Here is a 13,188-nt window from a genome sequence, read left to right as displayed (position 1 = left end):
GCAGCAACCGTTTGCTGTGTGTTTAAACTGTGTAACCACTTCTATTTCCTTTATGGTCAGCACTTTGTTTATCTCCACAGCAACAAGGCAGGAGGGGAGGTAGCCTTCTGCCGGGAAGGGTGCCAACCCATTATTGACACCGGGACGTCCACGTTCACCGCCCGTCCAGCAGAATTTGTGCAGCTGCAGAATCAGATTGGTGCTATGTCGGTGAACAGGGAGGTGGGTTCAATTACTACTTTTCTCTGCAACTTTAGAAAATCATTAGAAATTCATTTGTAATCATGTGTGTGCCATACCCAAAACCATGCACATAAGAACCACCGACCTAATAAAAAAAAAAGAACTGCAAGCGCCTCTACTTGGACCTACACCACCACATCACTGATCAGTCTCACTCCAGCCAATGACAGTAGCGCCCACTCTCTGTAACAATTTATCAGCCTCAATGACTCCCTCAGCTGTCTGGAAACTGCCATCTTACTTGCATTTGGGTAGCGAGAAACAAATCATGGAGAAGGGAGGGAGTTTGTTAGAATTGATCCAAATCGAGAGAGGGAGATATTTAAGCAATAGTTCAAAATTCTGCGAGCCATTGCCAAGGGATAATGGCCCTCAGTCCATGTTAATAGTCCTGAGGGCCAAGGAACCTTATCACCTAGTAACGACCCAAGGAGGGCGCATTACTGCTATTACAACATTACACATAATGCAGGTGGAACAAGGAAGGACAAAGGAGAAACAATGAAATGTTATGTCAGAAGGCTTATACCAGCAATTAGTACTCTGTGTACGAAAGCCAATCAGCTTCTTCAGAATGATGGTTATAAGTATGCATAGAGGGAGCTGGCTGCTGAGCTAATCTACGCCAGGTTCTGTTCATCCCTCCGTGACACCCACCTTGCCACAGTGTTTCCATTACCCACCTTTCCCTCGCTATGACCCCACACCTCAAGACTTACCTGTCAGGCGGGTCCTAATGCTTAACGACCAGTTTATGGGGTTGGGCATGGATGCTCGGGCCTACCAAGGCCTGAGCTGGAAGGCCGTCACTGACCAAGCCCACCTGCAGATCACCAGGCTTAATTCTACATTATTGCCCCCCGGCCGCTGTATTGTCTGCAATGGAACCAGCACAATTTCAATGCTCTAATAATTAAAACAACAGTGATTGGTGTCTGTTAGTTTGAAGATTCATAGTTAGCTGCATAATGTACTTATCATTAAAGGTTCAACCTGTCGGGTGGCTCAGTAGTTGCTCAGTGGTTGCTCAGTGGGGGAACACAATGCTGTTACATGGCAGACCTAAACGTGGGTGTTCCTTCCTGAAGGTGCTTTTGGTGCTTGGATGATTCATTGGGGAAATTGAAGGGGTTATATCACTGCTTTGTTGAAGCACTGCTGGTATTCAGCTATTCACTTGGTTATTACAAGAATGTATATATCACAAACCTAGCTGTGAGAAGCCTGACAGTATTATCCCACCTACTGCCCCGGGATCCCCTGCTCAAGTGGCCAGGGGACAGCCATTGCTGTTGGATCCAGAACCTGGGGGTGGACAAGCAAGGGAGGAACACCCGAGTGGAGGGTCACAAGGGATTGGAAAGAGAATACCCAAGGGTGAGGCATGGTATTCTCCCTTTTCCAATTGTATGCCAACCCACTCTCCCTCAGCCCTAATGGGACATTTCCCAGCACACCCCATCTTCCCCTCTCCCCATTACCCTTCTGAAACCCCTTCTTCAGCTTTCATGGGGTACATACAATCCCATTTCATCGCCCACCTGCCCCCAATTTTGACTAATACTAATACTGGGGTGAAGAAGAGGCAACCGGGAGTAGTGAGGATTACCTGCTGAAAACACCTTAATAAACAGAGGGAAGACTGACACCCACTAACATCAAGTTGTACCATTAATAGAGTCAGGCTGGGTCAGGCATTTTCCACTGACTATTCACACCTGACTCCACTTGACTCTCTGTTTAAGGCTAAAGGACAGGCAGGTCTTGCTAAGTGGAAGATTGAAGGTCAGGCAGACCCAGTCCTGAACACACACCTGAAGCCCATTGGCATACCAGCCCAGGATAAAAGGAGGCTGCTGATAGAGCAAACAGAGAAGCCGTTGGGAGAGCAGGAGTGAGGCTGCGTGGCCGAGGCCAGGAGGGGAGCCCTTCTCAGTCCCAAGCCAGATTTTGAAGCCAGAGCAGAACAAGCTGGAGAGGAATTTTGGAATAGAGGACCCAAGGAGTAGGGAGCTGCAGAAGGAGATGCCTGTGTGATCCGGGAGGAGAACGGTGTGCCAAGAGGCTGGCCCTGTGTGTGTGAGGGGCTGCAGTGTGGCTAGGGATCCGTGTCTCCAAGGAGCCGGAGTGAGGCAAACTGTAGCCTGCTGGCCGTGTCCCAGTGAATGCTCGTTCCCTTGGGAAGTGTGCTGGTCCCAAGGGTGTCTTAGGGGTAGGTGGTGAGACACTGACCTCGACCCAAACCATCTCAGAGAAAGCATTCGCCAGTGCTACGCTACCAGGTGAGTTTCGTGTGACCGAGAGAAACTCAGGAGCATGCAGGTAGCTGGAGCGAAAGAGGTAGAAGAAGCACAATTGTTAATGGCACGAAACAGAAAGCAAGTGATTGGTTATAAATATAGTACACTATTGTCCATAAAGAGAAGGGCATTGTGGGACTTGTACGAGAAAGCCAAAGGGATCTGGGACCCGAAGTTAATGAGAAAATCAGAGGGGTCAGGGAGCCATGTGGTAAAGAAAATATGAACTATATGAAAACATGCATTGCCTCAGCAAAAAGGAAAACAGTATTGTTTCAGCCAGGAGGCTATTTGATGCTGACAAAAAGCAAAGTGATTTGAAAGAGCAGGCAAGCGGCCCGCATGTAAAATTGAAAGCCAACACAAATGTCAAAGTGAAAGAAAGCGTACAAGAGGCATAAGAGGAAAACTGAAGGAAGCAGAGGGTGACTGCGAGTTGAGGAGAAAGCAGAGATCCATGTGCTAGAGACACTGCAGTACCTGCAAGCCAGAAGAGAAGGGAGCCGAGTAGCAGAGTGATTGCGCATAGAAGAAGTAAAAAGCTATGCGTTTTTGAAAGCCTTTGATACAGTCCCAGTGTTAACTAAATGACACCGGTGGCTCCCCTTGAATGAGGTGAAGTGGGAGCAAAATCCTTAGTGATACAAACACTGTTCTTACCTTAAGAGAAGAAACTATTGAATTTTGTGTTATGAACTTGAAGTTAAACCATTGAGACCACAGAGGCCACAGCTTGGGGCAAGGAACCCAGAGAGGCCCATTGAAAAGCCAAACTATTTGTGTTACTGAACTATTGATGATTTGGAAAGATAAGTGTTCTAACAAAGACTTGGTGAAGCCTACAACCCATTGCTGCCCAAAGAGAAAGGCAGTGTGGGAGTTGTAGTACAGAACTAGCCAGAAGGCTATCGTTGCTTTGATATTGAGGAAAAGACAAAGTGTATGAACTTGGTGCTAACAAATCACGAGGAACCTAAGTGAAACTACTGGGAAACTAAGATAAATACTGTTCCACCCAGAAGAAAATAGAGAGCCCAGAGGAGTTCAAGGACGACCATGACTGATGAACTGTAACAACCTTTTCAACTGTGAAGTCTCCCAAGTGACTCCTCCTTGGGGAAAGTGGCTGTGGGACAGCTTCAGCACCTTCCTGACTTTACTTTCATACAACCTTTTTTTTTAATACTATCCTGAACACATTATTGTATTTAGAAAGTGATGGCAAGCATAGGTTTGACACAGACATCCCATTTATTTTATGAGCAAACCCTATTTTTCTTTTGTTTTCTGGTCAAAACTACTCCCAATTAGAGAATGGGTAAGATAGGCATTTCACCAACCCAAATATCTTTAATAAAGGTTTTGAATACTTTTATCTTTTGTGTCTGTGTCGCTCTTGTCACCATGCCAATCTCATGTAGCACAGATCAGACTACATAGTCTAACAAGATGGAGGAATGATTGATAGCAGTGATGACTTAGATCAGCAACAGTCTTAACTCAACAGAATGAGGTGAGAAAATGTGGAAACTCCATTCCCATGGAAAGTACCACCCCGGCCCCCAGCCAACTTGGTAGGGAGGGGCTGTTGGAGATCTTGTTGGGTTATATTTAGTATCACGTGGTATTTTGTGTTATTTTGGTATGGCGGTATTTTTCTTCTCTCTTGACAATATATTGTGGTAAATGTATAGTTTTTTTTTTAGTGGTGAGACTAATTTCAAAACACTGCCTAATAATTATTTCACCAGGGTCACTAACGGCAAACAAGTGCTGGACTTAGTACACTCTGAATAATTAGCTCATGCTCTCCTGTGATATTTTATCTACAATATCACTCTTTTATGCCCTTGTGGCTTGCATCTCAGAATACGTTAACATGCAAATAAAATACAAAACATTCATTCAGCCTCTCAGAGTAAAACAATTTACTGTGACTAACTTTGCTTTGATATTTTTCTTACCGCACATTTTACATCTCTATGCATGCCAACTCAACGAGACTGAGGGCCTCATCACGAGTCTGGCAGTAACCCTTAAATGTGGTGGTAGTGCTATTACTGTCAGGCTTTCTCAAATCTGATGTTGTCCCCGGAAGCTGCTGAACCCCCGCAGTCCCCTTTGGATGCTAACCTCTTAACTGGTATCAAACAGTTCAGTTGAGAGCACCCCCAAGGGAAAGGGGGAAAATGGGACAAAATAATAAACTTCAGGTTTTGCTCAGCTTCTTTATCTGCCAACCTGTTGGTGAAAATAACAACAATTCACTTTAGTCACTAACCTTTGAATTCCTTGGCTCTGACTTCTCTTTATAATTTTAAGTAAATAAACACGCCACCATACCTGATTATCCTCTGTGAATAACGTAGAGGACGTGTATGAATTCTACTGAAGAAAACATAAAAATAGAGTCTTAGATGCTCTTACTGATTTCTTCAATTCGGTTTTGCAAAAAACTGCTATCTCTCTCAGTTTAAGGAGTTTGTCTTCAAGCAGTTCAACTGTCTTTTGCCTAAACAACCCGCTGGAAATATTATACATGTAGTTTGTATTGGTGTCTAGCTTCAACACAAATTCCAAGAATGACACTCTAACTATTCAATTTAAAATTGTTTGTTTTCTGAATGTGTAAAAGTGTTCATTAATTGGATCTTTTGCTTGCAAAGAAAATCGCTCGTTAAAGAAGCGTTCCTTTTACCAGAATATGCGCATGCGTGAAAATATTGTTTACTCCTTCTAAAATGGAAGCGCACATGAACAAGGAATTGAGTTCAAAAATGAAACTGGCTTGGGCGCATGCGTAAAGGAACAGTCTTCCACTCTTCTTAATATGAATTGCTCCAACAGGAAAGGAGTAATTCCTCAGTTCCAGAGACTAATCCTTGAAGAGGCAGCCCAGTGAAGATCACGCGCCAGGTTAGAATGTTAGTAAATTAAACATAAAGTCTCGGAGTCGCGTGGCTACCACACTGTCACTTGCGCAGACAGTGTAAGATTTCTAACGCTAGTCCGACGCTAAGAAAAAGCACTGCTACCGAACAAAAGGTACAGTACTCAATAAACTTCTATACGGCCGAAAAAACACACGACGCTAAAATGAATAACAGACCTCCACACTCCAATTTGCCAGGTGCAAAAAATGTGACGCAGTTCAATTAATTTAAATACAGTTCTAGAAGTTCAAAAATAAATACTTGAAAGAACAAAAAGAACTACTATATAAACAAAAACTAAGAAAAAACAGGAACAAGTTAATTAATAGTTTTGATATTTAACTCCTGCTTGATAATCATAAAATTCCATAAAAGATAATGAAATCACTTAGCTTGCTTCTTTCTTTCACCGGAACATTTTCTAAGTTTCTTTTTAAAATCTCCAACACTTTCCTGGTCCAAATAACTAATATTAGGCACAAGGGCCTAACTAAAGTTTTCTAAAACTTAAGAGCTTCAAACATAAGACCTTCCAGCTGGGCTTCTGACAATGAAAGGCGGTTTAGAATGTTCCAACAATGCCTTTCTTTTACTTCTGGCCAATCACTGATCATTTTGGAATTCTCCATTTTGACTTGGGAAGCTCTCCACACTCTGCACAGAAAGTTAAGGCCCAAACCATACTATGTTAATCATATCCTCATTCATCCAAATCCCACGAAACCTGACAGTTACCACCTCATTTAAGGGTCCGCCAGATCATGGCCTTGGCGGATTTCCCCCCATCTCTCCACAGCAAATTTGCCGATTTTCGCGCTATTACCGCCGGTGGGAAATCCGCCGGCAGTAATAGCGTGAATTTTCCCCATTCGGCCCAATGGGGAATGAGGAATTCCCGAATGGGCCCAATGGGGAATGGGCACTAACCGTTCCGCCAAACCCGTGATCCGGCGTTAATAGTGCCGGGGGGGTTTGGCGGTAGGGCTACTAGCGCCGGCGGTAATAGTGCCGGCATGACCACCCAAATCGTGATGAGGCCCTGAGTGCAGAATAAATACACTGAGAGTAAATTACCTTATCGAATTATTATTCTTTATCAGAAACTAGAAATATGCAAGTTACACAGAATGACATGTGCACCCACGTTGTAATTCAAACATAAGCAAGGTTTTCCTGCAATGGATTTCAACGCTCTATCTGTGATAATGTCCAGAGCTTTGCCTGTAATTAGCCTTAAACTTCACAATAAAAATTGGTAGAAGTTCTGACACTCTGAATCGCTGAAAAATATAGGCACAGATTTACATGCACGTTTAAATTATTATTATTAATGCAGCGCCTAAAAATGAACTGAATTATTTACCCTATGCCACATTGTATCAAGCATCCATTTTAACATGCTACTCAATTACAATATAATTACCTAGGTCAAACTGGCGATATCCCCCGATTCAGCCCTTCTGCTTGCCGCACTCAGGGTCAACCCAGATAAGCATTCTCGAGACTGCAGCTCTTCTAAGGTCTGCCAGCAAGAACACAGGAGACTCAGCCTCTAAGGAACCAGCCCTCTCTCCCAGCACTTTTCCTTCCTTTGTCAGTGAGTGAGGGAAATGACCCAACCCTCTTTGCTTCAGACCTTTTCCTAAAACCCATGTGTCACTCAAAAGAACGCCCCCTGGACAATTCAGCCCCTTAAAAGAGCAAGTGATTTCCTTTGTGTCTTTACCCAAGATACAGACTGCATCGCTGAAGAGAAAGTGTTACACCCCTCCAGCGCTTCCTGCCCTGACACAATGCAATGTCTTTGGCAGAAGGGATCTCACATTCCACACTTTAAAACACAGTGTAGTTTTAAGCCTGTACATTTCGTTTATTTCATTTCCATCAATCTACACCCAGTTTATATCATGGACCGGTTTGCACTAGATGTTATTATGGGAATCTCTTATATGTTAAATCGATAAGGTAAATTACTATGTTAGTTTCCTGTTAGTTTTAATTTTATTGCAACCCAGTCCACAACTGTAGTATCATGGAGCAAAGTGAATATATTCTAGCATGTGTTCTGTGCATTGGCATCAGCCTGAGTCTTATACCCTTGAGTCACATATATGAGTCTCACACCCTTGGCCCTAGTTAAAATGCAGATATTTGCTAAAATGTGAATGATGAAATGCAGAGCTACCTTGTATTTCCTACAGGGCACTGCACCTGCTAAAAAACATCCCTGTTAACAGGAGATGGGATATACCCTGAGCTCTTGGATCACTAAGAGACACCAACACCAGAGTGCATTTTATAGGGATCCCAACAGGGACCCCTCTTTATTTAATAAAAGCACGTATACCTTTTATCTTTTCCCTAGGATTCCCCTGGCGTGAGTTCCAACTGATTGGGGATCTGATATGTCAGCTCACCCTTCCTTAGAGGGGTCTCAGGGACCCTAACGGTGAGTCTGGCATGACATAATCTCAACCTTTGCTCAGGTACCACCCAAATGGAGTGTGAGGTCAGTGGGTGGGTGGTCCCATCTTGCTAGGCGGCCTAAGGCAGACACCACTCTATCACACTACACCACGACAGAGCACCTACCCTCTACCCACATGTTAAATAATGGCCATCTTTATATATTTTCCTACCCCTACTTAACACTTACCTCTACGTACCATTCCCACAAACACTACGCTCCCCCTACATACACATGCATATATACATTGACTTACAAAATATATACTACATAAACACTATGTCATAATGAGGTGACTGCTGCAGTCAGTCACCCCTTCAAAGTTCCCTGGCGTTTGTCTCTGGTGGCGCTGGCTCTGTGCAGGCTGGTGCAGGGCTGAAGTCATGGCTGGATGGTGACTAGCTGGTTCTGCTTCTCCCAGTAGCAAGGCTAGATGGTGGCTGGCAGGGGCCTGTGCCCTACAGATGATGGCTTGGGCCTGGCCCCTCTTCATTTCTTCAGAGTGGCCCAGTCCACCACATGGGGCAACCTACACTCACTGCACAGCCCACGCCATAATCAAGTGCTGGCAGCCCCTGCACTCACCACCACATCCCTTCTTGACCTTCAGAGTGGGCCGTGTTGGCTGGGGGGCCCACCCAACATCACTGCTGTGCTCACAGTGCCATTTTGACTTTCGGCGGCATCTCCATTGTCATAGCTCTGCTGGACCTTCTGGCCCTTCTGCCATGTGTCACAAGATGCAGGGAGTGGGGCCGCTGCCTTCAAATGGGCTGCTTCGCTGGGTGGCCCGGGGCTTTCTTCACCCAGGCCGCTCAACGGAGCAGCCCGGGACTTCCTCCTCCATTCTCTTCACATAAATTGGCCGGTAAGGCCAACACAGGGCATTTTGCTTCACCATTCCACCATCCTGGGGGGGAGCGGACTTCTGCGTCTGCTCATTTCACCTCCCGGGTTGCGCTTGACATACGCAGCCGGGAGGGCTTTTATTGAAGGGTCTGCCAAGCTGGACACGGGGCAGGCCATCAAGGGGAATGGCAGGGCAGCTTGATCTGGGCTGCCCCCACACGCGTCCAATGATGGGCATATTCTTGATGGGCCCAGGCAGTTCCTGGCACGTTGCCTGTACCATGACTATCACTGGGCTTGTCTGGTCTGGCTCCAGGGTGGGACAACAAGTGTCACAGCCCCGGGATTACCGAGCTGCCCCTGACATCAGCACTTCGGTCCCCTTAGATTCCTCTTGTGAGGGGACACCCCCCGTGCCGCCCAACACCATTAGCTGAATTTAGACAACAGGGCCGCTCGAGGCAGCAAACCCCAGGTAAGTCTCTTTCTCATTCTCTCCTTTTTTTCTGACACTGGTCATCCGCTACAGGCACAGCTCCACTACAACCCGACAGCACCCACATGCATGTGTAAGGGTAGCCCAATTTACACTAGTACCCCTCCATTATTCGGGTACCCCTAATCATGATCACACCAGAGTAAAGTACGCCCCTCTAGGGAAGTAAGGCCAAGAGTATATCTTGCAAGGAAAACAAGTTTATTCTTTACAGAAATAAGAAAAGGAGCAAAGAGCTCTGCTGCCTGAACGGTGTGCCTCAACTGTCCCATTCTCCTGCAGACTGGAGCCAGACAAGAGCTTATATCCTCTTGACTTGGTCACTGAATACTGGCATGGTTCCATCCAAAACTGTCCTTCGTCCATACAATCAATGCTCCAGTCTTCCTTGCTTCATGGTCGGATTTCTGTTTAGGACATACTACTTAACATATTGCTAGCATATGCAAGAAAACACTGTAGCTCATGGTGTTCATCATTTTGCTACATTATGAACATTTATACATAAAAACATGTCCCTGTCATGCTCTCCATATCTCATTAAGCCAGTCAGATAGCACACTGAGCTAAGCAGTTGCCCTGATATCTGTGTGCAGCCTGCTGTGGCAGGATTCGAATCCCGGCAGGGTCAACTCAGCCTTTCATCCTTCCGTGGTCAATAAATTGAGTACCACTCTGTGGGATAATGATGTCTCCTGTGATTTAAGCGCTCTGAGACCTATGGGCGTGTAGCGCTACATAAGAAATAAATTATTATTATTATTATTATTATTCATTCGACCGATATTTGTATCTGGTTTTTATAATCTCCTCAAAACCTTGTTTTCCATAATTCTGCATTGTGTGCATGAGCCATAGCCTGCCTGGGCCCTTTGACAGCCAGCAAACAGCTCCTGAGTTACGCGCTGCTCTGTCAGAGCTAGCGAACACCACAGCAATGCCTGTAGTCTATTTTTAGCGCAGGCCACATTCCTTTTGGCAGAGAGGCTGTTTCTACCGTGCTTTGAGAAAAACTAAAATAGGATTTAACATTTACCAATGTATTCAGCTAATAGGTATCTGTACCTTATATTTAAATAACTGCCTTCTGTTAGTGCCAGCCCAGGGTCTGTGTGTGTCATTATATTTGCATGAAAAAAGATTTCTCTCAGTGCTCCTCCTCCCCCCTGGTCTTTTGTAGTGCCTAGAGACAGTCAACAGAAGTCTTGCCCAATTCTAAAGCGCTTCGGGAATGAAGGAAGGCGCTAGCTCCTTCCCAACACATGTGACAAGCAGCACAGACAGAAACTCCAAGATGAAGGCCCAGATTCTTAAGTCATAGTCCTGTCAACGGCCAGATCACAAGATAGAACACATGTTACAGCTGGTCAGGGTAAACAATTGCAGGTTAACCAACCACCAGGCGGAAGAGCTAAGAATACCTGTGCAAGCCCTATATCTTAAACTGGGCGCTTAGTTATGGACCCACTTAGGTATAAAAGGGAGGTCCCAAGAAGTGGATGTTTGGACATTTGGAGAAGGTTGCAGGAGGAGTTTGCAGCATATTTTCAATTTGAGAAGGGGGCTGTGGAAATAGTTAAACAAGTGACAGATTAAGAGGTGACTAGCCGGGGAGAAGAGAGAATACTTATCGTTATTTGTTTACACTCCAAAAGAACTTTAACAAAATTAAGATTCATGTTATATATTAAATACAGATAAACAATGTCTTTGGTTAAATCAAGTCACAATAAATACCCACTGACGTCACATCACATCATTAATACTAAACTGGGTAATATTAAAAAGCGTAGAGATCTATGCGAGGTAGGTGGGCACTACCGTTTGTTACGATTAAACTTAATACGTTTAGATGCTACACCGGAGTATAATTATCATTGCTTGAAGGAGCTGCTTGGCATAAAGGAGTCTGTGCCACAAGGATCCAAATGCACATCAACATAAAAACTGGTTGTATCCACTCAGTAGGCCAAGTGCTCACAAAGTGCTCTTATAATGAAGCTGCAATGTTTGTTCAATTTGTTTTCCATTGGTAGGTAAATTATGAAATCAGTACATAAATGCTTCTGGTAAAGTGCCCAAATTAGTGTTTAATTGTTGTTTTAGAAGGCAAAAGCATTATCAGCAGTGCTATCTCATAAGACAATTCACCCTTGGATCTGCCAATCTTTCATTACAGCCAGCCATCGCTTACCGTTGCCGGTACCCTTGTCCTGCAGCATTACACTTCTGCTTAGGACATTGATGTACACAGCACATTCTGTGTTCTCTAGGGATCTGGCGGTTAGGTCAACTCCCACCAATTGTTTCTATATTTCCAAAGCCAGATGGAACATATACGTTGACAATAAGCAATTTACCAAACATATTCTCTTTCTCTAGTTGTATCTCAACAGCAATCACATTCTCATGCATAATTGAGGGGGATGATATTTTGAATTAAATGGATTTGTGACACCAATAATGAGCCCACCAAATGGCCTACAATGTGTTCCCTTCTTTGCTAACACTTTGTAAAGTTGGAACCCATCGACCACAACAGCTGAGGTCAACCAAGTCCATCAAGAGAGCCAGACTTTCCCAACAAGTGCATACAGCCCCTGGTGTTCCAACATGCAATCTCAATACTTCACTTGGTTTCGACTCCCTCGGTGCGTAGGAAACCCTTTAACCGTGCCCATCCTTTTTCATTTACGTTACTTGGTGCCAAGGCAGCTGCTGAACCATTGTATTCCCCTTTCCTGTCATTAGCGGCCTGCTCTTGGCATTTCTCACAACACCCCTTTGACATTCCTTTAACAATTTCTTTGTCTAACGTGTAGCCTAGGCTAAGTAATGTGGCCTTGTGAGAACTAGATAGTTGTGCTATTTCGGGTAAGGCACAGTGTATACAGGACATATTGTCACTGTAACCCATTAAAGGTTCCACATACTCAAAATCAGAAGAGTTCAGCCCCCTCAAAAAAGGAATTCTTTGGAGAATATGGATTAGCTCACTAAAGTTAATCCTCTTTTTTGCTTTGTCATGTAATTCTACATCTATCGTGAAGATGTTTGGGCTTCTACAACTAAACCCAGTGTTTCCTTGTACCGGTTTTCTAATTGTGTCTGAGTTACACAATCTCTGACCACTGCCTCTACGACTGCTGCACCAGAAGGCTTACTCGCATCGCTCAGCGTTGGTTCAGATATAGGGCCAGACTCATCAGATACTATTTCCTCAATGAGTTCTGTTCTCTTATCTTTCAAAAGCCAGCTGGTCAAGGTCTCTGAGGCCCTTTGTGCCCTATTCTTTCATCTTGACTCCTTCCTCGTTCTCTGTGACTTAGAACGGGTCACTGAATTTTTAGTAGATTTCAGAGGCTCATTCAGTCTGGAGCTATGGAGGTACAATAGAACGAACATTTTCTTGTCTTCCTCCTGCTTCCTTGGTCCCATTAGACGACTTTTAGTCATTCTCTGATTTTTCGGGTCTTGAAGATTGTTGATTACTCTGCTGTTTCAAGGCACACAGTTTGCCCTGTTTGTTCCGAGCTGGGTTTTTCCACCAGCGTACACGTAGAGCTAACTGTGGCTTTTTGAGAATCCATTTCACTTACAGAGTTGTTTCTAAGCTGCTCTGCCACAGTTTGGATTATGGCCCTCTGTAAGTTTAACTCTTGTAGTATTGTGCCACATAACTTCAACAGGATCTTAACTGCAAACTGTAGTGGACTGATACTGTTGTCGATGGGGCTGTGAACAATTGAATTAGAATTTGGGGCTCTTGATGCTTCCATGCTCTCTGTGCTGCCAGATGGTGGGTACAGCACGGGAGTGGTCGACTTCTTGGTGAGTGTGCAGAGACCATAGGTAGTTCACATGTTGCGGATACAGTGGGCCCAAGTTGTGTCAAAGGAG

The 13,188-nt window shown here is 44.6% G+C and overlaps 1 protein-coding gene across 2 annotated transcripts in view; it reads left to right on the top strand.

The window, feature by feature from the left end:
• CTSE (cathepsin E) overlaps positions 1–13,188 on the top strand; it is a 287,701-nt gene that overhangs the window by 102,203 nt on the left and 172,310 nt on the right. For both annotated transcript variants that reach the window (XM_069632601.1, XM_069632602.1), the window contains one exon: positions 81–222. In XM_069632601.1, coding sequence (XP_069488702.1) covers positions 81–222 — 142 coding nt within the window. The remainder of the gene's footprint in view (positions 1–80; positions 223–13,188) is intronic.

This window comes from Ambystoma mexicanum, chromosome 13, assembly GCF_040938575.1.
Source record: "Ambystoma mexicanum isolate Mex_15411 chromosome 13, UKY_AmexF1_1, whole genome shotgun sequence".
NCBI classification, from domain to species: domain Eukaryota; kingdom Metazoa; phylum Chordata; class Amphibia; order Caudata; family Ambystomatidae; genus Ambystoma; species Ambystoma mexicanum.
The sequence above is the reverse complement of the archived record's forward strand: the minus strand, read 5'-3'. Positions and strand labels throughout refer to the sequence as shown.